We start from the raw sequence: 21,651 nt of genomic DNA, 5'->3' as shown, positions 1-21,651 counted from the left end.
CATGGCCAAATTCAAACCATCTTTTGTTTCATCCATTGATGTGCAGATTTTTGAGCATCTTGATCATTTGTTTTCATCGACTGACTACAGCTGAAACTTCTCTGAATTTGTGATTGAATTTGATGTGTATTTTTACACCAGCTGAGAATCAGGACATAATTTCACAGCCCCGTTGAAGCACATCCCGTGCAAAGATGGTGTGAAATCTATGCAAATTTAGCCCAAATAGTTCCTGAAACCCGCTGAGAACAAACCCATCATGCCACAGCGACACTCCGCTGTCCAGAACCGCTTCTCTCCTGCTGCGTGTGTCTGAACTCGCTGTCTCTAATCTGACTTTGATATTCCTCCTCATGCCCTGAGCGCTGTGTCATCGTCACCAGAGGTGTGCGTGTGTGTTCCTCACAGTAACACACACACATGCACACACACACGCACACACACACACACTTGATTTATCTTCTTCCAATGAAGAATCTTCTTCTATATCTGTTTTTCCCTTTTATTCAGATGTTTTTTCCCTCTGTATGTCTGTTTTGTTTGTTTTTTGTTTTGCCCAATTTTGATTTGACCAATCACAATCAAGTATTCCAGAGAAAGGTGTAATAAATATAAATTGAAAAGATCTTTATGCTTAGTTATTCAAGTTAGGGCTGCACTATTTGGGGGGACTTTGCAATTGCAATTTTTCTAATAAAATTAACACATAATTCACAATGTTTTTTAAACAGTTATTTTTTAATATTTCACCGTAAATTACAAAATGAGTATTTAAGAAAAATATAATTATTATTAAAAAATATTAAACAAAAGAAATAATACTGTTGTAATATTATTTCACTGTAAAAATGAAAAGAATAAATGAAATGAAATGAAAAGAATGAAAGAATGAAAAGAAAAATTAATCAAAATAAGCAGTATTACTATTGTACTATTTTACTGTAAAATAAAACGTATTCAAGAAAAAAATAATTTCATTTTACAGGACAACTGTACTATGTGGAGATTTACTGAGATGCTCTGAGACGCTGAAAACACTGGATCATGAACTGCTCACATGTAAACGAACACGCAGTGCATATATTTGTTTAATTAAAAAGCTTTGTGATCTGATTATCTCATTAAGTTGTTACATTTAACATTTGATGTTAAATTCTAGTTAAATTTCACGCATCTCAACAAAATTTTGATTCTTTCTTTTAAACATTTTTTCCTGATTATTCATATTTGTTTCTTTCAGGTGTGCAGGTTCCAACCGGGATACCGTAGAAATGATTATCTGTCAATCACAGCAGAGCCGGCTCCTGTCAGCTGTCCGTGACCAATCAAGTTGGTCAGAGTGAACAAGAGGGTGGAGCCGGTCCAATGACGGACAAACGAAACATCCACTCAAGCTTAGAGCCCCGCCCCCTCTCTCCACCTCAGCAATGGTCACATAGAAGCACAGAGACATTTGTATTATGTTCCTCTCGTTTTATGTCCCCAAAAGATCGTGAACATGTAGATTGAACTCCAGTTTTCCTTCTTTTAGCTGTTTGTTTGTTTGTTTGTGTGATGCCCGGCGTGCTCCGCCTGCGCCGTCTCGTTCGCCAGGTGCCGCTACAGACCAGCTTCGTCTTCCTCTTCCTCCTCTGTGTTCTCAGCGTCTTCTTGTCTTCTTACTTCCTGTATGCTGTCAAACGAGAGCTCGAACCATCTGTGACAGCAGGACATGCAGCCGATGACCTCTACCTGACCTCTCCTCGACCACTCCCCTACCTTGCTCGAGTGGGTGGGACGTTGTCGTCCGATGGCTCTCGGATGGATCCGGTCGTGCTGGTGTTCGTGGAGAGTCAGTATTCACAGCTCGGCCAGGAGATCGTGGCCATCCTGGAGTCTGCTCGATTCCGGTACCGGATGGAAATTTCTCCCGGAAAAGGGGACATGCCCACGTTAACGGACGGACAGCGGGGCCGCTTTGTGCTGATCGTGTATGAAAACATCCTGAAGTATGTGAACATGGATGCCTGGAATAGGGAATTACTGGACAGATACTGTATTGAGTTTGGAGTTGGAATTATTGGCTTCTTTAAGGTAAGTGACTCTTTATCAATTTCACACACTCATTCATCAGCATTTCAACTTCCTTCTTGGAAAACTACAATTTCCTACATTGTCATAATCAGTGAGATTTATAATACTTGGAGAAAATGAATCAATAGTCTCAAATCTACAGGCGGCAGACAGGACAAATGTAAGATATATATATAAGACGTAAGATATAGGCTACCAGTTAACCAGCAAAAGTGTTAGTTCTTGATTATAATGTTCCATAATCTACAAAGCTATCGGTAGCATTTCTATTTTCTTTATACATTATTTTCCGAGCATCTTGCAATGGTGGTCAGAGATAGCAGGTATGAATACCCCACATCCCTGCTGAAAAATACAGCATTGCTGGTCACCAGCATAAGGTATGTTTTACATGCTGGGATGCTGGTTTGCTGGTCCCCAACATGGAATGCTGGTTTCTGGTTTTCTGGTTTGCTGGTCCCCAACATGGAATGCTGGTTTCTGGTTTGCTGGTTCCCAGCATGGGAAGTGGTGGACCAGCATAAGGTATGTTTTACTGAAGATAAAAGGACCAACAAGAACTGAAAAAAGAGAAGAGATGAGCAGACAGCAGAACAGCTACAACTGACTCACAGCCACACAGCCTTAGATGAAATCAACCGCAAATAAAATCAATGATATCTCACCAGAGGATGCTTAAACGTCCTCTGGTGAGATATTATCATCATCACCATGTTTGGCTTTATTTACTTCATATGGTACATGTATAAAAGTTGTTGAAGTCTGTTTGAAGCCACCATTATGGTGATAAGTGTTCCTTTTAGTTGGCCACTTGGCCCTTGACTTTGGTTGAATTAGTTGTCTTTCAGCAATTGTTGAAAGTGCATGCTATCACTATTGACTACAATATTTCATGCTCCTGACTGCAATGACACCTTTTACTATGTACACTTTTTGTAATCAGTGAATGACAGCTGGATCTCCACACACGAGTTCCCAAATGACCATTAAAGTCTTGAAAAATATCAACTTTCAAATTGAATATCCATTATCTAGTTGTTATTAGCAATCTCATTGAAAGAGCTCTTCTCATAACGCGTTATTGAACAGCTGATGATTATGCTGTTATTTTGCATTTTTCTTTGTTTTCATATCTCTAAATGTTTTGTTTTGCAAGTTTTTTTTTAATTGATTTTAACTGATTTTTGTACAGTTCTTTGAAACAGGAGACAAATCCTTTGATTCTTTGAAACATTTCACCAGTTTGAATTTTTACTTTATTCAAAATTTCAGATGACATTGATTAATTGATTAATCTAATCATAATTAAAACAACTAAAATTTGTAATTCTACTTTCAACAGAGGGAGCTTTTGCTTTTTAAAATTTTAATTGTTTTACCAAGTTATTTATTACAATAAATCATATGTTAAATCATTATATTGTTTTTCCTTTACATCATTATTGTGTTTAATATAGAAATAAGCAAGCAAAAACAATGCTTGCCCCAAAGAACTGCTTGTACTGTATATAGACCGCTGGCCTACTCACAGTCAAAGCCCACAAGACCATGCTGGTAAACCAGTTTCACCAGCTCCGTTTTGCTTGAGAACACCATGATTATGCTGGACCCACACTTTACCAGCACTAACCAGCATAAACCAGTCTGGACCAGCATGGAATTCATGCTAGTTTATGCTGAATTTTCCAGCAGGGATCTGACTTTGAATGGAATGCAGCATTTATATCAGATCATCTGATGTCACTTCCTGTCTGTCCCGTTAGGCCAATGAGAACAGTCTGTTGAGTGCGCAGCTGAAAGGATTTCCTCTGTTCCTGCACTCCAACCTGGGACTAAAGGACTGTACTGTCAACCCTAAATCACCTCTGCTTCATATCACACGAGCGCAGCAGGTCAGATGAGGTTTCAGTGCTCATCAGGTGAAGTTTAACTTCCAAATAAACCACTCTCTGTGTCTCTGTCTCAGGTGGTTAGCGGTCCTCTTCCCGGGGATGATTGGACCGTCTTCCAATCCAATCACTCCACCTACGAGCCGGTTCTGCTGGCGAAAACCCGTACGGCAGAGAGCGTCGGGCTCGGTGCTCTTCTGCACACCTCAGTGGTGCAAGATCTCGGGCTGCACGATGGGATCCAGAGGGTCCTGTTCGGACACAACCTCTCCTTCTGGCTTCACAAGCTGGTGTTTGTGGACGCAGTGTCCTTCCTCACCGCAAAGAGACTGTCTCTGTCCCTGGACCGCTTCATACTGGTGGACATCGATGACATATTTGTGGGCAAGGAAGGGACCAGGATGAAGGTGGCGGACGTGAAGGTGCGTTAAAGAGATTGACTCAGACATCTGCTTTTGTTTAGTTTTTTTGCCGATATTATTAGGAGAATAGAGAGAATGGGATTGGGAAGTCACAAGCCAAATTACAGCTGGAATCTAAAGCTAAATATTATACAGTGGTTTATTTTTTATTTTTTATTTTGTCATGCAACACAAAAAAGATATCTGGAATCTTATGAAAATATGTCCGAATCACATTTCACCTCAAAATCTAAGGGAAAAAGAAATAAATTTTTGTATAAAGAGAATGAAGCTTGTTTTTAAGTTAAGTTTTTTTTTTTTTTTTGCATTGTGACATTGTTTTGATGATGGGTCCAGCTGTTTCAGTGAGAATCATGACTGAATCATTAGTCATTTTTACTGCATTAAAATAAAAATGACTAAAATACAGTATTATTTATTTGATCAGAATATATTAAAAGCAAACACTTCAGTTATAAATGCATATTGTATAATTGTACAAATTTTTGTATAAATCAGGGATTACCAAACTTTGTTTTCAGCCAAACCCCTTTGAGATTAAATATTGACTCTGAGATATTAAGTTAATATTTTAATAATTTATCAACACATTCACATGTTCATGGTCCTTTGATGACAGTTAATGGTCATATGACATGCAAGTAAACAAATATTTTTTGTGTGTGTGTTTAATTTTGGTTTTAATTTCAAAATTATTTATTTTAATTTGACATTTTATGATTTAATTATTTAAAGCTTTACACATGAACCACATGTAAATAATATATCTTTTTTGCAGCACAGTTATGAAAATTGAGCGATTTGCCTATTTTTCATGAAAATAATGTCACAATGCAAAAAAGTCCTAAAAATGCTGAATTTTCTTCATGCAAAATATAATTTCTTATTTTTTCCCCTTTTAAATTTGTTTGATTTTGAGGTGAAATGTGACCTTGACATGCTTATGACAGATTTCATTAGATTCTAGCAGATTGAACAAAAGAGCAACATAAAAGCACCGTTAAAGTCTGTAAAAGTATTCTATTCAACTCATCTATAATCACTATATTTCATGTCTACTGAAGTCATGCAATCGCTGTATGTGAGAAACAGACAGGATAGAAGAATTTAATTAAATCTTTTTATTTACTTGCCACGTAAACATGCTGTTTGTAGTTGTAAATGTGAGTTTGATGTGTGTGGACGAGTGTGATGAAGCTGAGAGCAAATACACACAATCATTTGAATCAATTAAACAAACATCTGATGATGCAAAAAATAAAGAGTTTATACTGACAGATTCGATAGATTCTACTATGTGTGTGTGTTTACTCTGCTGTAGTTTAGGGACAAAATCATATTCAGAATAGAGAGAACACACTTTTCTAAACACACTTCCCTGTAGTTTCAGATGTCTCCATTTGGAAAATGGTATTTCATGTGTAAATTAGTTATGTGTAGATATGTGAATATCATGTATAGTGTGTGGTGTGTGTATCTTCTCAGGCATTGGTTGAAACTCAGAATGAGCTGCGGAGGTCGATTCCAGACTTCACCTTTAACCTGGGCTTCTCAGGGAAGTTCTTCCATGCAGGTGAGTGAAAACTGCACAAGATCAGCTTTTCAGAAGCATTAATGATATAAATGATGCTGAAAATTACGCTTTGCATCACACGAATAAATTACATTTCGCAATATATTCAAATAGAAAATAGTTATTTTAAATTGTAATAATATTTCATAATTTTTTTATTTTTGATCAAATAAATGCAGCCTTGGGGAGCAGAAGAGACTTCTTTCAAAAACATTAAAAAAAAATCATAATTATTCTGAACTTTTGACTGGTAGTGTATGTATATGACTAAGTGTGTGTGTGTGTGTGTGTGTCAGGTACTGATGAGGAGGATCTGGGTGATGATCTGCTGCTGTCATACGTTCATGAGTTCTGGTGGTTTCCTCACATGTGGAGTCACATGCAGCCGCACCGCTTCCATAACCAGAGTGTGTTAGCGGAGCAGATGATCCTGAACCGACGCTTCGCTGAGGTGAGCCACACACACACACACACACACACACATGGGTCTGGAGTGTTTTATTCATCAGTTCTGACTGTCATTCTTTGTTTGTGGTGGTTGATTTCGTCCTGTAGGATCACTCTATCCCGACTCATCTGGGTTACGCAGTGGCTCCTCATCACTCCGGCGTGTATCCCGTTCACATCCAGCTGTACGAGGCCTGGAAGCGTGTATGGGACATCAGAGTGACCAGCACTGAGGAGTATCCACATCTCAAACCCGCTCGGTTCAGACGTGGCTTCATTCACCACGGCATCAGAGTGAGTGTGTGTGTTTGTGAGCTCATTATGCTTGTTCATATGGAAATAATGTGTCAGCAGATGAACAGCGGAATTGGTAAATTGACACTTTTTTTCATTGATTCTGACAGTTGCATACGACTGTCACATTTTGCCCTCAGTGACAGTCAGATCCTCACGTTATGAAGAGTGACAGCAAGAGCTTTTACCCTCCACTTATTCATCACAGTAGAATGAGTGAATAATAATGAATGATTATTCATCCACACAGAAGAAATGACCAAAAATATTATTTTTCTAGTGGTTATTATTTTCTGTTGGTTATCAACATAAATAATATTTTTGTAATTATAAAATAAAAATAAACATATATATATATATATATATATATATATATATATAGTTATTTTATATCTAATATTTATTTTAGAATTATAGAAAATAAGTAATTTGGAATTATTAAATAGTTATAAATTAAATGAATTAAATATGTAATAATTTTAAAGTAATTTACAAAATATAACTATTAAAATAAAATAAGATTTAATGATTTGAAACAATTATGAAATAATCTAAATTATTAATTTATATGGAATTACTTAAATATAAATTATAAAATCACTGAAATAATATAATTATTATAAACAATTATAAATTGTAACTATTAAAACGACCATAAAATATGAAATTATTTGGAACTATTTAATTATAAATTATAAAATCACTGAAATAATAATATAATGATTATAAACAATTATTAAATGTAATTTTTAAAATGATTATGAAATATTACATCTAAAATAATTATGAAATAATATAAAATATGTTATTATTTGGAATTATTTAATACTTATAAATTATATAAGAACTGTAATAATTATGTAATAATTATAAAATATAACTGTTATATGTAATATATTACATATAAAATAATTATGAAATAGTGATAAAATAATTGGGTTTCCCAGTGCTAATAAACACAAATAATTTTGTAATTATAAAATCATTATGAAATAATTATTTTATAATCATGAAATAGTATATTATATAATATATCTTTAAATGATAAAATGACTGAATACAGTAATTGTACAATTACTATAAAATATAAAAACATTTAGAGTAATTATAAAATAAATCATTATAAAATAATATTAAATGTTAAATAATTATGAAATAATTGTTTCAGACTTTATTCTTAACCATTGTATAGAAATACTGCTTAAAGAAACAAGTTTTATTGGAAAAAGATTGATAATTCTCAAATCTCGCTCATAGTTTTGATTTAAAATATTTTTTTTTTTAATAAATATGTCACATGCGATTGGTCTGTTGTATCTGACTAGCCACAGAAGCTGAAATGTTTTATATTATAAAGCCTTCAGCTCCCGTGCAACTCTCCAACAGAAATGAATGACTTCCAGTCTGTTCTCTGTCATTTGTGAAAAGAGATGGTGAAAAGCTTTAAAATCAGCAATCACGACACAAGACAAGATTCACAAGCCCCTGTAACTAACGATCAAAGGTAATCGTCTCCTGCAAAGTCCAACAATTAACAGTGTGGCCCCTGAACTGAGTGTGAAAACAGTCGGACCTTTTGTCCGCTGACCACGGCCCTTCTGCCGTCTCATTTGTGCTTTATTTCAGGACCATATTAATATTCTGCTCGCTTTTTCATTGATTCCATAACGAGCTCCTGAGTTCAGTGTGAGATGTTATGAATATTACATTAGCTCACGTCTATTTATTCCCTCAGTGAGGCAGGCGCTGTTCTGCATGAGTGTGTGTGAGAGAAGAAGACACTTCCATCACACACACACAAAGTCAGTGTGTGGGTGCAGAACTGATTCGCCGTCACATTTGTGTGTTTTCATCAGGTCCTGCCCAGGCAGACGTGTGGCCTGTTCACACACACCATCTTTCACAAGGACTATCCAGGCGGCCCGCAGGAGCTGGATCGGCTCATTGACGGAGGAGAGCTGTTCCTCACTGTCCTGCTCAACCCCGTCAGTCTCGCTTTACTTATACATGAAGTTACTGTGTTCATGAACTTATTGTCAGTAGGACTGGGATATATAGCTATAAAAATGTGGTCACTCTTTAGATAGGGTCCAATTCTCACTATTAACTAACTATGAATTTTTCCTCAATAAACTCCTAATTACTGCTTTATAATAGTAAGGTAGTTGTTAAGGTAGATTTAAGGGATGTAGAATTTGGTCATGCAGAATAAGGCATTAATATCTGCTTTATGAGCACTAATAAACAGCCGATATTCTAGTAATATGCATGCAAATAAGCAACTAGTTAGTATTGAGAGTTGGCCCCTAAACTAACGTGCCACCAAAAATGTTAATCTTTTTCAGCCTTTTGATGATATTCAGCAAACATCTCAATATTTTTGTATTTGACCTAATATGAATTAAAAGGGTGTTTTAATTGTTTTTACTCTGAAACTTTAATTACATCCAAACAGTCTCAGATGTTTAATACTAACTGTAAAATACAGTAAAAATGTAGTTGAAATTGAGACATGTTTTTAATAATTGAATTCAAGGAAGAATATTTAATCATTTTATTGATATAGACCAGTGAGACAAATATTAATAACCAACATTATTTACCTACTTGTATTTTGACCATGGTAGAATGAGTATATATAATGAATGAATATTTATCCAAACAGGACAAATGACCTGCAAAACTTTTGGAGGAAAAATATTATGGGTTTTCCAGTGCTTATCAATGTAAAGAATTATTTTTCAATTATAAAAATAATTATTTTATATATATTTATTTTAATTTAATAATTATTTTAGAATTATGAAATATAATTATAAAATCATTATAAAATATAAAAAAACTATAAAATAATTATGAAATAATATTATCTATTAAATAATTATGAAATTATTTCTTATTCATAACCTGCCAGTTTTATTAGAAAAATGTTGGTGTTAATCAAGAAATGTTTTAAATATATGGTCTCAAAGGAGAATATTTAATAATTTTGTTTATGAAGACCAATGAAAAAAATATTAATAAGAAACTTTATTTATCTACTTACTCTTTTGCTAAAATGTTTTAATATATATTTTATTAAACACAATTTACAAGAAGTCATCCACATAACACAAAAAAAGGGAAATTAGATTTTTCATGTCATGGCCCCTTTAAAATTGTACTTCTAGATTGTTTTAAAGTATGAAAATTAAACATTCACTTTTATTTGAGTGACAAACAAATAGTTGAATCTGAGTTTAGAACTGATTCACTGAAATGGGCAGTTTGAACGGATTCAGAGAAACGAATCAAAATGAACAATTGTTATACCTGTTTTTATTACCAAAGTTTTATTTAGAGATTCTATTAAACCATCTCTGAACACTTTCATAAGAGTCACGAGACAAGAAAGATCATAAAACTAGTTTAACACGTAATGGTGCCAGTCACTTAATTAAACATGCCATGTAATGAGGTCATGTGACCACAATGTAACATACTCCTGTTTGTAGCATTGCATGCTGTTTACATGCTAATTTAATAACAAGAATGGAGTAGGCTATACAGTGATACATGACAGTATAGAATATATCTGCTGCAGAATATTTCAAGTGCAGCCTTTAAATATGTTTGATTCTTTCTCAGATTAGCATATTCATGACGCACCTGTCCAACTACGGGAATGACCGTCTGGGTTTGTACACCTTCAAACGGCTGCTTAACTTCCTGCTCACATGGACTCATCTGAAACTACAGACGCTTCCTCCGCTGCAGCTCGCCGAGAAATACTTCCACCTGTTCCCGTCTGACGCCGAGCCCCTCTGGCAGGTCTGTGTCGGTGTTAATTCAATTATAAAGTATGATTTCAAAACAACAAAGTTGAACAAAGTGCTGTACAGGAACAAAATATAAATCTGCACAACATTAAAAACAAAAAACAAACGCATGCAATAAACGCATTTACAGTTGGAAAGATGCAAACTTTAGCCTATTTTAAAACGACCAAATAAAATAGTCACAGTCTAGACATGATGAAAGCATCCAAACTGTATTTGAAACATGAACTAAACGCTGCACGATGTGATTCGACTCGCCAGCAGATTCGCCTCACTGTGATTGACTGACGCTCGCTTCTCATTTGAATAAAGTCCAGCAGTTCCCAACTTTTTCTCAGCTGTCCTGTCAGTCGCTCAATCTAATCATAACTCTTTCTCTGTCTCGTTGAAATCTCTCAGCTGTGTGATCTTGTGTTTAGGACCCCTGTGAGGATAAAAGACACAAGGACATTTGGTCAAAAGAGAAAACCTGCGACCGCTTCCCAAAGCTGCTGCTCATCGGCCCTCAGAAGACTGGTGAGGAGCAACAGGGCCACCCGATGGACACATTCAGCACTGCACACTGTCACAAAGGGCCTTTATGCCACGAGATGGTGATGCAACAAAAATTTAAAATAGATTTGAATTCATTTTATAATCAAACCTGTTTACACTGCAATTTAAATAATGAATAAAATAAAAAATAGATATATATTGTAAGTGGCGGCTGGTGGGTTTTAAAATAGAAGAGGCACACTAAATTGTAGGTTATTTATTTTTTGCTTTAAGGGTTAGTTCACCCAAAAATGAAAATTCTGTCATCATTTACTCACCCTCATGTTGTTCCAAACTCGTAAGACTTTCATTCATCTTCAGAACACCAATTAAGATCTTTTTAATGAAATCTGAGAGATTTCTGTCCTTCCAACTGACACTTTGATGCTTCAAAAAAGTTCATAAAGAGTTCATAAAACTAATCCATACGAATAGAGCGGTTTAGTCCAAATTTTCTGAAGAGACATGATCACTTTATATGAAGAACAGATTGAATTTAGGCTTTTATTCACATATATATTTATCATCTTCACATCAGTTGCGGTAAACAGAAGCTCAAGCATGTTTGTGAACCAGTGAGGTTCATTCTCGTGTTACTAACAAGAAACTAAAACTTAATAAAAACTATATAGACATTAACAAAACTAATAAAAATGACAAATACAACAATATTACTAAAACATTAAAACTAAAATTAACAAAATATAGGCCTATATACAAAATCTGTATCAATGTATATCAATGATAATAAAACAGCACTGATGTTTAGCAGATACTGTGGTTACCATGGTACATTTTCTCCTTGTTTCTCTTTCTGTACGTTTCAGGAGCGACAGCTCTCTATTTATTTCTGGGGATGCACCCTGATCTGACCAGTAATTACCCCAGTAAAGAGACGTTTGAGGAGATTCAGTTCTTCAGCGGTCACAATTATCACCGAGGCATCGACTGGTGAGCGTCAGCAGAGCAACAAATGTCACACACACTGAATCTTCACACTGCTGGAGGGTCACTCTTTGTATTCATTTCTCTGTTGTTTGTGTATTCTCTCTCTCTCCTGCAGGTATATGGAATATTTCCCCCTCCCGTCTAACAGCAGCTCTGAGTATTATTTTGAAAAAAGTGCCAATTATTTTGATTCGGATGTAGCCCCGTCCAGAGCCGCAGCACTGCTGCCCAGAGCTAAAATCATCACGGTCCTGAGTGATCCTGCAGACAGAGCGTTCGCCTGGTACCAGGTACATATACAACCAGAGGCGGCCTTTGCAACTCAGAGGCCCATTTCAAAGAAACAGTTGGAGGCCCCCTAATGAGAAAAAAAAAGACAAAAACATTGTTTGCAGTGTGACTGCAATTACTTTATTATCCCTCTTATTTTTAACAATGTTATATCATACTTCACTCTTAATAGTCTATTTACAAACACATTTTATCTTGTTAACCAGAACTATTGTTGCAATCATGACAGAAAACAAAAACACCATTCAATCTTCGTTGCTCTCTCAGCTAAAATGAAATGATACTAAAACCGCCAGCAGGTGGCGGCAAATCATTGTCTTAACGAGTGACTCATTGAATCAAAAGAAGTGACTACTGTCTTTATGAGTGAGTCGTTGAGTCATTCATAGACCGAGTCGTTCAAAAACAGATTCATTCAGTAACAAAACGAAAACTGTTGCTCTGAGATGCGCAATGGCTCTACTGTTTGGAATTATTTTCTTTGGGAAAATAAAGCAAAAACAGTCAATATCGACAATATTGTGTGTAAAATGTAAGTCACCTAATATTAACTACTTGTTTATTGAACTGTTGTATAAAATCAATATTACATTTGCAAACATGCTGCCGATATTCGAGAAAACAGCACTCTTGCTTGTGTGGTATTGCTTATAAATATTAAAAACAAGAGCTTATACAAAGACATTTTTGCTCCATATCTTGGATTTTTGGGGCATTTTTATTAATTTTGGTGGCATATTTGCTCCAAGCCCATGTTAATTTCAGTAATTTACTCATTTACCCTAGGTTTACTATAGTAACCAGCCATTTAGCAGTGGTATTTGTAGTAAAACTGTAGTAATCACAATTAAAAAGGTCCTTAATGAAAATTAAATGTTTTTGTGTGGTATCAGTATTTTTATGTAACCATGAAAACACTTAAAATCATGATACCATACTTATTGTACAGTAATTATCATTATATTTGATCAACATTTCTATGAGGAACATGGTTTGTACATTAGTCACCTTAATTTATTTGTAGTATTCTGGCTTTAAAATTACAAATTACAGTTTGAACCTTTCGATGTTGACTAACAAACAAGTTATTATTATTTACAATGTAAAAAATAACTTGAAGTAAATAAAATAGGGCTTGAAATATTTTATTTCCACAAAGGAAATTTATTTATTTTACTTTTTCTATTCAGCATCAGAGAGCTCATGCTGACCCTGTGGCTCTGAAATACTCTTTCCATGATGTCATTACCGCATCCCACAATGCACCTGTGAAGATGCAGATTCTGCAGACGCGCTGCCTGGTTCCAGGATGGTACGCCACACACCTCAGGCGCTGGCTCGACCACTATCACCACAGCCAGGTCTGTGTGTTTATGAAGATGTATGATTGTATGTTCTAATACAGCTCTTTTCTTTATCATATTTCCTGCGTTACACCCTCACAGATTCTGGTTGTGGACGGTCAGACGTTGAAAACAGATCCAGCTTCAGTCATGGAGAAGATCCAGACGTTTCTGGGTTTGGAGAATCGAGTCGACTATCACAAAATACTGGCGTGAGTTTGAGCATGAACATATAACCAGTTAATATTGATTGGTAGATGTTAATAGGTGGCCTCTATCAGCATCCAGGACTTCAACTATACATTTAACAACAAATATCAGGACATTTTTGGAAGCTACAGTATCATGCTCAAAGTTTTGATAACCTTATAAACCTCATGTCTCTGTCCTGAGGATTTTCCCACATTAACTAAATGATGTTTTGCAGGTTTGACCCAACAAAAGGCTTCTGGTGTCAACTGCTGGACGGAGGACAGACCAAGTGTTTAGGGAAGAGTAAAGGACAGAGATACCCAGACATGGACACACAGGTACCACAAACACCTGAACCCCAGCACAACATCTGAGTCACGTCAAAGTCAAATTTATTTGTATAACGCTTTTCAAAATACACATCGTTTCAAAGCAGCTTTACAGAGAGTCGTACTGTTATGTCAGTCTTAGCGCTTTACCATAGAGCAAGTTTTAGGGTTGGGCAATATGAGGATATAAAACAATGAGAGACTGTCCAAATCCTAGTTCTAGCTATATTATGTTTATAGTGTTGTTGAACACATTTATCAGTGCCACAGAAACTCGGGCACAGGCACATATATTAACTGTCTGGTACTCACCTTTTTTGCCCAAAACAAATTTCACTTAAAGGGATAAATAAAGTATAAAGTAAAGTACTGCTTGCTGTTTGCGTGTTTTTATTTCAATGAAATGATTGTACTATATTTTAGTTGGATAATGTTTTTTTTTTTTTATTTAACATTTTGCATTTTTAAGGGATTTTATGGTACTAAATTACATTTATGGAGTATTTATAATCCATTTATTCATTTTTTGAGAATAGACCTGAAAATGAAATTTCAAACTGTCATAAATCTTGAATGCTTTGGAACACAGACTGAAGTTTGATCTCTTTTTAAAGATGACACTTGGCAGATTATTGCTGAAGTGAAAAAATTTAAAAGTGAACTTGAAAAAGAGTTAGAAAATTTTACATTTATTGTTACGAAAAATGCACAAAAATACCATTTTCAACATTTATATGAAATATATATTTTCCAAAACACATCTTACTTTAAACTGTGAGAAAATCAAAGCCATAAATCTAAAGTTGTGTTCCGAATTTGAGGTTGATATCTCAAAAAATGAGCTTTCAGTAAGAATGTGTAAGAATGTTTGTGCGCAGTACCAAACGCTTCCACTAGATGAAATTTGTCTCCCATTCATTTCCAATGCGGCCGTTTTTGACCGTGAACAATACAATATTTTTTTCAGGACCATTTAACCTTTTTGAATCATGTCCGTGATTTTGTTTTTCTGTGTGTGTGTTCACACAGCAAGTGCCAAAACCTTTACCAAGTTTTGTACCATTCAGATGAAGTAAAAAATTAACATTTTTCAGTCAAAAATGACTGTAGAGCACCAGAGGGTTAAGAGATTTAAATGTTGGACAGTTTTTTTTAGATTTTTTGTTTTAAAGCAAGATTAAGTGATTTTCAAAAAGTATAAATGGAAATAAGATTAGATGTCACAGGTGAAAAGACTGATGCTCAGGCACTAATTAATTATAATTTAATTAGAAGTCATTTAAGTGACAGTGTTGAGAAATATAGTGTATGGCTTCAATCATGGTAAAGATTTTGGTTTAAATTTATTTATGTTGTGGAAAAGATTTTGGTCATATTGCCCATAGAGACAGAGCACATTTAGACCACGCCCACACTGGGGGGGTAATCCAACCTTCTCCATTGACTTTGTATTGCGTGAAGCTGCCTCCTTGTCATTTTTTGCTTCTAACAAAAGACAGAACAATGCCTAAAAGCTGCTGTGTGACAGGGTGTACAGCAAACAAGCTAAAAAACCCAGAACTAAGTTTTTATAAGCTACCAAACTGTAAAAGCCAGCCTTTAAGGAGACAAATGTGGATACAGGCAATAAGACGTGAAGCATCAGCAAGAAGAATGGGTAAATTTTGGGATCCTGACACTCAGTATGCCTACATGTGCAGTAAACATTTTGTCTCTGGTAAAAGATAATGAAGGTTTTTGTATTTTTAGCATTTCCTGTCACCGATTACGTTCCTCTCCAGTGGGCGTAGTTCTCAGAGTAATATGACACGACGCTCTCTGTCTCAATTGCCTATATCCAGTTTTTTGTCCTTAAACGCTAGTTTTTTGGGGGGTTGACAGCTTATAAATACTTAGGTCTGGGTTTTTTAGCTTGTTTGCTGTACACTCTGTCACATAGCAGCTTTTAGACATTGTTCTGTTTTTTTTTTATAAGTCAGAAATGACAAGGAGGCAGCCTCACACAATACAAAGTCAATGGAGACTAATTTTTCAGATTATGACATGTGTCGCTCTGTATCTATATATACTGCCCAGAAAACATATATGAACTTGAACTGAAATATTGAGTTTATTTTAAAATTCACATTGACTGTTTTTCTCTGTCAGTCTCAGGTGTTTTTGAGGAACTACTACAGAGACGGTAACATCGAGCTCTCGAAACTGCTGTATAAAATGGGTCAGAATCTGCCCAGATGGCTCAGAGAGGCACTTCTCAACATCAGGTAACAGAGTCTCTCGCCATGCTGGATGTCACAAACGTCTGGAGTGCCAGAGGATCATCCGGACTGGACAACATGGAGTTGGGCGTACAGGAGGAACAGACCACCTGACTGGAGTTTGCTCTTGCCTAGATGAGTTTCAGCCGTTTCATCAAGGAAAGCACCTAAAAATGAATTTAAAGAACTGACTTAAAAGCACATTAACTCAGTGATGCTAAAGGCCAGTATTTATGAACTAACTCATATCTGTCCTGTTATTGACACTGGATCAGACTGTGCTGAACTAATATGAAGATCTGAATTCAAGAAGATCACCCTGCTGACAGAATTCACTTCGCAGAGACTGAGACGAGACAGTGATTGTGTGTAATGTTGCAAACTTATGAACAATTTTTTTACTCAACAAATTTGATACAGAGTCAATACAGTTTTATAAAGAAGTCAAAAATCATGACAATGAACTGATATGGACATCTGCATTGTTTTTTTTTTTTTTCATTTGTAACTAGTTTGGGGTAGTTTTATGTTTTCTAACATGGACGTTAAAGGAATCGTTTCACTCACCCTCATGTCTTTCCGAATCGACGGACCTTCTTTCATCTGTGAAACTCTGTCAAAGCTCTAAGAATGACAGAAAAGTACCTAACACTACTGATTTGTACACTATTTTCCTGGTCTTCAGAAGTCATGTGATCCTTTGAGTGACAGGCTGAAATTTAATTTTTATTCATGTTCATTCTATGAAATATAATCTTTTGTGTTTCACAAAAGAAAGTCATACACGAATGACATTACTGTGAGTAAATTGTTTTTGGTGAGCTATCCCTTTAAATTTGCAGCTCTCAAGTTAAATAGTAGAGAAATCTTTAGTTTTTACATCAGCACAGAGACTCATTTCTAATGTAGTGCAGCTCTTATAACATGAGTTTACAATTTAAAGTGTGATTTAAGTGTTTATTGTATGAGAACAGCCTGTTTTCATAATGTCAGTGTGTCAGTTTATTTTCTCATTATGGTTGAAACACAAAACTGGTGATTTTATTAGGGGGAATGTGTTATTGAAGCAATAGCTCACCCAAAAACTAAAAGGATGTTTTTTACTCGCCCATGTGTCATTCAAAACCCGTCAGTGGAATATAAAAATGTTGTATGAAGTCTGTCTTCTGAACTTATATGATATTTACGCTCCATTTCTTCAATCTCATTCACAGGTTTGATGTCAGTGAAATCAAACACCGCTGGCTTTCATGTGTCTCATAACTGCATTTTTCCCTTAATGTTCCTGACTTTTTTTTATTTATACATTCATTTTTTCCCCATAAAGGTCAGCTGTCGCCTGTGTTCACTAGAGCTGGTGTGAATTTCTCTCATGCATGAAGATGAGATTATAATGCACTGAATATTGGGCAGATGATGAAAAGATCTGTCCTTTATAGGAAACCTGTGGTGGTACCATGGTAAGAATACAGTGCCGTTATCAGTTTTATTACTCTAGTAGTGTTCAAAAACATGGTATTACCATGGTTTCTATGGATTATTGATATGGTAATACAAATATATGTAAGTAGATTGAAGCGTCTTTCACTACATGATTCACAAATTAATTCTCATGTTTTCTTCTTTGTTTGATGTCTGACCTGGTCAAACAGATGCAGATTAGAACTGAGCAAAATAAAACTCTGCTACTAATGCTGGAGGGGTGTGTGTGAGATCTTCAGATGTCATGTTGTTGCTATGGTTACACATTTCCTCATCTCCGAAATGTGTTTTATGAGTTTAATTACATTGTGTTTTGATTTAAAAAGGCTCCAGAGTTTTAGATTATTAATGTGAGTTTCTCTTATAAGAGTCATTTCTAATGAAGCAGATTTCTTGAAACCTTCAGTTATGGCTAGGGACTTTATTTGTTGGTTTAGCTTAAAGGGTTAGTTCACCCAAAAATGAAAATTCTGTCATTTATTACTCACCCTCATGCCGTTCCACACCCGTAAGACCTTCGTTCATCTTCGGAACGCAAATTGAGATATTTTTGTTTAAATCCGATGGCCTCAGTGAGGCCTGCATAGGGAGCAATGACATTTCCTCTCTCAAGATCCATAAAGGTACTAAAAACATATTAAAATCAGTTCATGTGAGTACAGTGGTTCAATATTAATATTATTAAGCGACGAGAATATTTTTGGTGTGCCAAAAAAAAAAAAAAAAAAAAAAAAACCGACTTATTTAGTGATGGCTGATTCATTACGCTCCGAATCTTCCTGAAGCAGTGTTTTGAAATCGGCCATCACTATATAAGTCGTTATTTTGTTTTTTTGGCGCACCAAAAATATTCTCGTCGCTTTATAATATTAATATTGAACCACTGTACTCACATGAACTGATATAAATATGTTTTTAGTACCTTTATGGATCTTGAGAGAGGAAATGTCATTGCTGGCTATGGAGGCCTCACTGAGCCATCGGATTTCAACAAAAATATCTTAATTTGTGTTCCGAAGATGAACGAAGGTCTTACGGGTGTGGAACGGCATGAGGGTGAGTAATAAATGACATTATTTTCATTTTTGGGTGAACTAACCCTTTAATTATACTTCATGACACATTAGTATGTATAAAAATACTGTAGTACATGTGATAAACCACACAGTGGCAGCAGACGCTTTTGCTTTCATAAGTGTTTGAGGTTTGTGACCATCTGAAGAACTTGTAATGTGAAACAGTCCCGTTGTAGTGACAAATTGGGTCCCCCACCCCCCAAGCGATCCCATTGCTTTTAATAGGTACTCTCTTTATCGTCTGATTACAATTCCTACAAAATCATGTTATGATAAATGCTGTTTAAACTGTTATAATGACCATTAGAAGTTATCTTATGTACTAGCATAGCATACAGATACCCGATTAGCCTGATAGCTTAGTTTATACATGCATTTGCACTTACCCTACGTGTTCACAATCATCGTTATTGTAATTGTGTTAAATTAAGTGTTAAATGTCCAAATATTTCAGTTATAAATAAAAAAGTTAATGATGTTCAATTATTCACTTAATAGGCAATTATTATTATTATTATTATTATTTATCAATTAACAGTTAATCAAGTGTGAGAAATTACGTTCAATTGCTTTTATTATGCACTTTTTTTCTTATGCATCATATAGTAAGCTATGCGTATTTTAAATTAATATCATTCGTAAAAACTTAGGATAATCATTAATTGACAGTTGGGAGACCCGATTTTGAGGGAGGGACCGATTTGTTTTGTGAAAGATTTGGTTAGATTATTTTGAAGTTACCAGAACCTTTTTTTCTCCCCCTTACAGTGTAAATATAGGCTACACTGTTACAGTTTGTATCCTCCTGAAAGTGTTTTATTGGAGCGTTGTGTTAAACGAAAATCTTTATCGTTCCATCATCCAGACTTGACTAAATGTGTCAAACTTGCATTACATCACACACAAACATTAATCTAAAACTAGACGAGTTTGTCAAGACAAATATTAAATGTTGGCTTGGCAGACTTTAAAAAAGTTTTTAAAAAGTTGAAGTTTGAAGGATATGCAGCTCTTATGTGGTTTGAATTCTTGAGCAGAAGAGAGGTCGAGTGGAACTGAGCAGAAGATTGAAGGACAGACAGGAAAATAGATGTCAAGCAACTTTAGGTGTTTTATTAGAAGTTTGTATGACCACAGGGGAATTTTTTTTCCAGGTCTCTCGTCGTCACTGTGAAAACTTTCACAATTCAACTAAAAAATCTTAACCCTATAATGTCTACTGTGTCATATTTGATACATAATTTCTAAGTTATGATTTCCTGCAAAATGTCCTTCTGTGTGTGTGAGATTTAGATGGATGTGGCCCGTTCGCAAGCATTTGTGTGGTGGTTCTGGTGTGATGAACAGGTTTAATGGTCTGTTAAATGATCAACATGATCAAAACTTTACTGAAAAGCATCAGAATTTTATCTTACTTTTTGACAATATAAATATCAACATCTGCACCAAATTGCATATTTTTGCTCAGTTTAGTAAATTGAAGTGTTTTTCCTCCATATTCTCACTATATTGGACTATATAAGCCGTAAAAGCTTGATGTATCATATATGATACTAAAAAAATCAAAAAAATTTTTTTAAATATATTTTGTCTAAAGGTTCAATAAACTTTTAAAAATATTTTTTTAAATATAATTTTTTTGACTATTATTTTCATATGTCAGGTTTTACAGGGTTAAGTTCAGTTGCTCAGTTGAATTTGGTATAAATTTGAAATTAGTTAAATTACTTAAATGAGTTAAAGTGAAAAACACATGTTGCCATGATTTTGACAGTGTTCTTTAGATCATGACTTTCATCCTTTATCTTCTTGCTTGTCTGTAAACAAAAGTGTTGCCAGGCGACAGGCCCCTGCAGCCGTGCTGGTGGTGGGTTGTTAACGGAGGGTCGTGGCCGGTATTGTTCCTGAAATGCTCCCCCTCCCCCTGAACCAGCAGTCTGAAATGCTCTTCTCCAGCGGGAGGGAGGAGACGGGCTTTATGAAGGCCACCGCACTTACGGGAACGAATAAAGAACACATTCCTACAGACCATCCTGAAGGAATGTGTACAGGATTCCAATTGGAATTTGGAAACAATCCGAGTGGAATCACAAAAGAAATGCTGTTAGAATCAGAAAAGATTAAAAAAAATGAAAAGACAGTAAAAAAAAAAAAAAAAAAGAATCCTCAAAGTTTTGTAAATCCTAAAAACATCCTTTTGGTGTCAATACTGATAATAATAGTAGTCCAATAGAGAACTTTGTGTTTTAAAAGAACTTTCTAATTTTTAGTACATTTAAATGACACATATTATTTTATGTTTTGTTATCTTAAACCCCCAAAATGTCAGGTGGTGCAACTGTCCGAACAAATTTAAATTGCTGTCTTAATAATAAAAAAATAAAAACTAAATACTACAGCATCATTTTAGGTTTGAAACCTAAAAAACCTTTTGTCCAACAATTTGTATATTCCCAAAAGTCAGGATAGCACAACTGCAAACGTGGCTCTTTTATTATGAATTGACAGGTAATAAAAGTAAATATGATAATGCATCATCCAGAGGACCCCAACTGATACTTGTGGCAGAGTGAAAAGGTTTGTAGATCTATCTCAGATACTGATAAAAACTGCTAATTTGAAGTATGGGTAGGTTGGTACACTTTACATGTCAGGTGGTGCAACTACAGTATATACATACTA

The 21,651-nt window shown here is 35.1% G+C and overlaps 1 protein-coding gene across 4 annotated transcripts in view; it reads left to right on the top strand.

Moving 5' to 3' along the window:
* Window positions 1-18,105, top strand: part of ndst1a (N-deacetylase/N-sulfotransferase (heparan glucosaminyl) 1a) — a 32,660-nt gene extending 14,555 nt beyond the window's left edge. For 2 of the 4 annotated variants that reach the window (XM_051860654.1, XM_051860655.1), the window contains 16 exons: window positions 986-1,059; window positions 1,241-2,073; window positions 3,837-3,965; window positions 4,040-4,384; window positions 5,870-5,957; window positions 6,254-6,408; window positions 6,513-6,698; window positions 8,555-8,683; window positions 10,326-10,508; window positions 10,936-11,032; window positions 11,878-12,001; window positions 12,114-12,288; window positions 13,480-13,650; window positions 13,735-13,844; window positions 14,060-14,162; window positions 16,302-18,105. In XM_051860654.1, the coding sequence (XP_051716614.1) occupies window positions 1,555-2,073; window positions 3,837-3,965; window positions 4,040-4,384; window positions 5,870-5,957; window positions 6,254-6,408; window positions 6,513-6,698; window positions 8,555-8,683; window positions 10,326-10,508; window positions 10,936-11,032; window positions 11,878-12,001; window positions 12,114-12,288; window positions 13,480-13,650; window positions 13,735-13,844; window positions 14,060-14,162; window positions 16,302-16,421 (2,634 nt within the window). In that variant the 5' untranslated portion in view covers window positions 986-1,059; window positions 1,241-1,554 and the 3' untranslated portion in view covers window positions 16,422-18,105. The remainder of the gene's footprint in view (window positions 1-985; window positions 1,060-1,240; window positions 2,074-3,836; window positions 3,966-4,039; window positions 4,385-5,869; window positions 5,958-6,253; window positions 6,409-6,512; window positions 6,699-8,554; window positions 8,684-10,325; window positions 10,509-10,935; window positions 11,033-11,877; window positions 12,002-12,113; window positions 12,289-13,479; window positions 13,651-13,734; window positions 13,845-14,059; window positions 14,163-16,301) is intronic. The other 2 variants (XM_051860653.1, XM_051860656.1) reach the window with 1 other exon arrangement.
* Window positions 18,106-21,651: the final 3,546 nt, after the last annotated feature.

This window comes from Ctenopharyngodon idella, chromosome 14 (assembly GCF_019924925.1).
Source record: "Ctenopharyngodon idella isolate HZGC_01 chromosome 14, HZGC01, whole genome shotgun sequence".
Lineage (NCBI taxonomy): Eukaryota > Metazoa > Chordata > Actinopteri > Cypriniformes > Xenocyprididae > Ctenopharyngodon > Ctenopharyngodon idella.
This window is presented reverse-complemented; position numbering and strand designations above follow the sequence as displayed.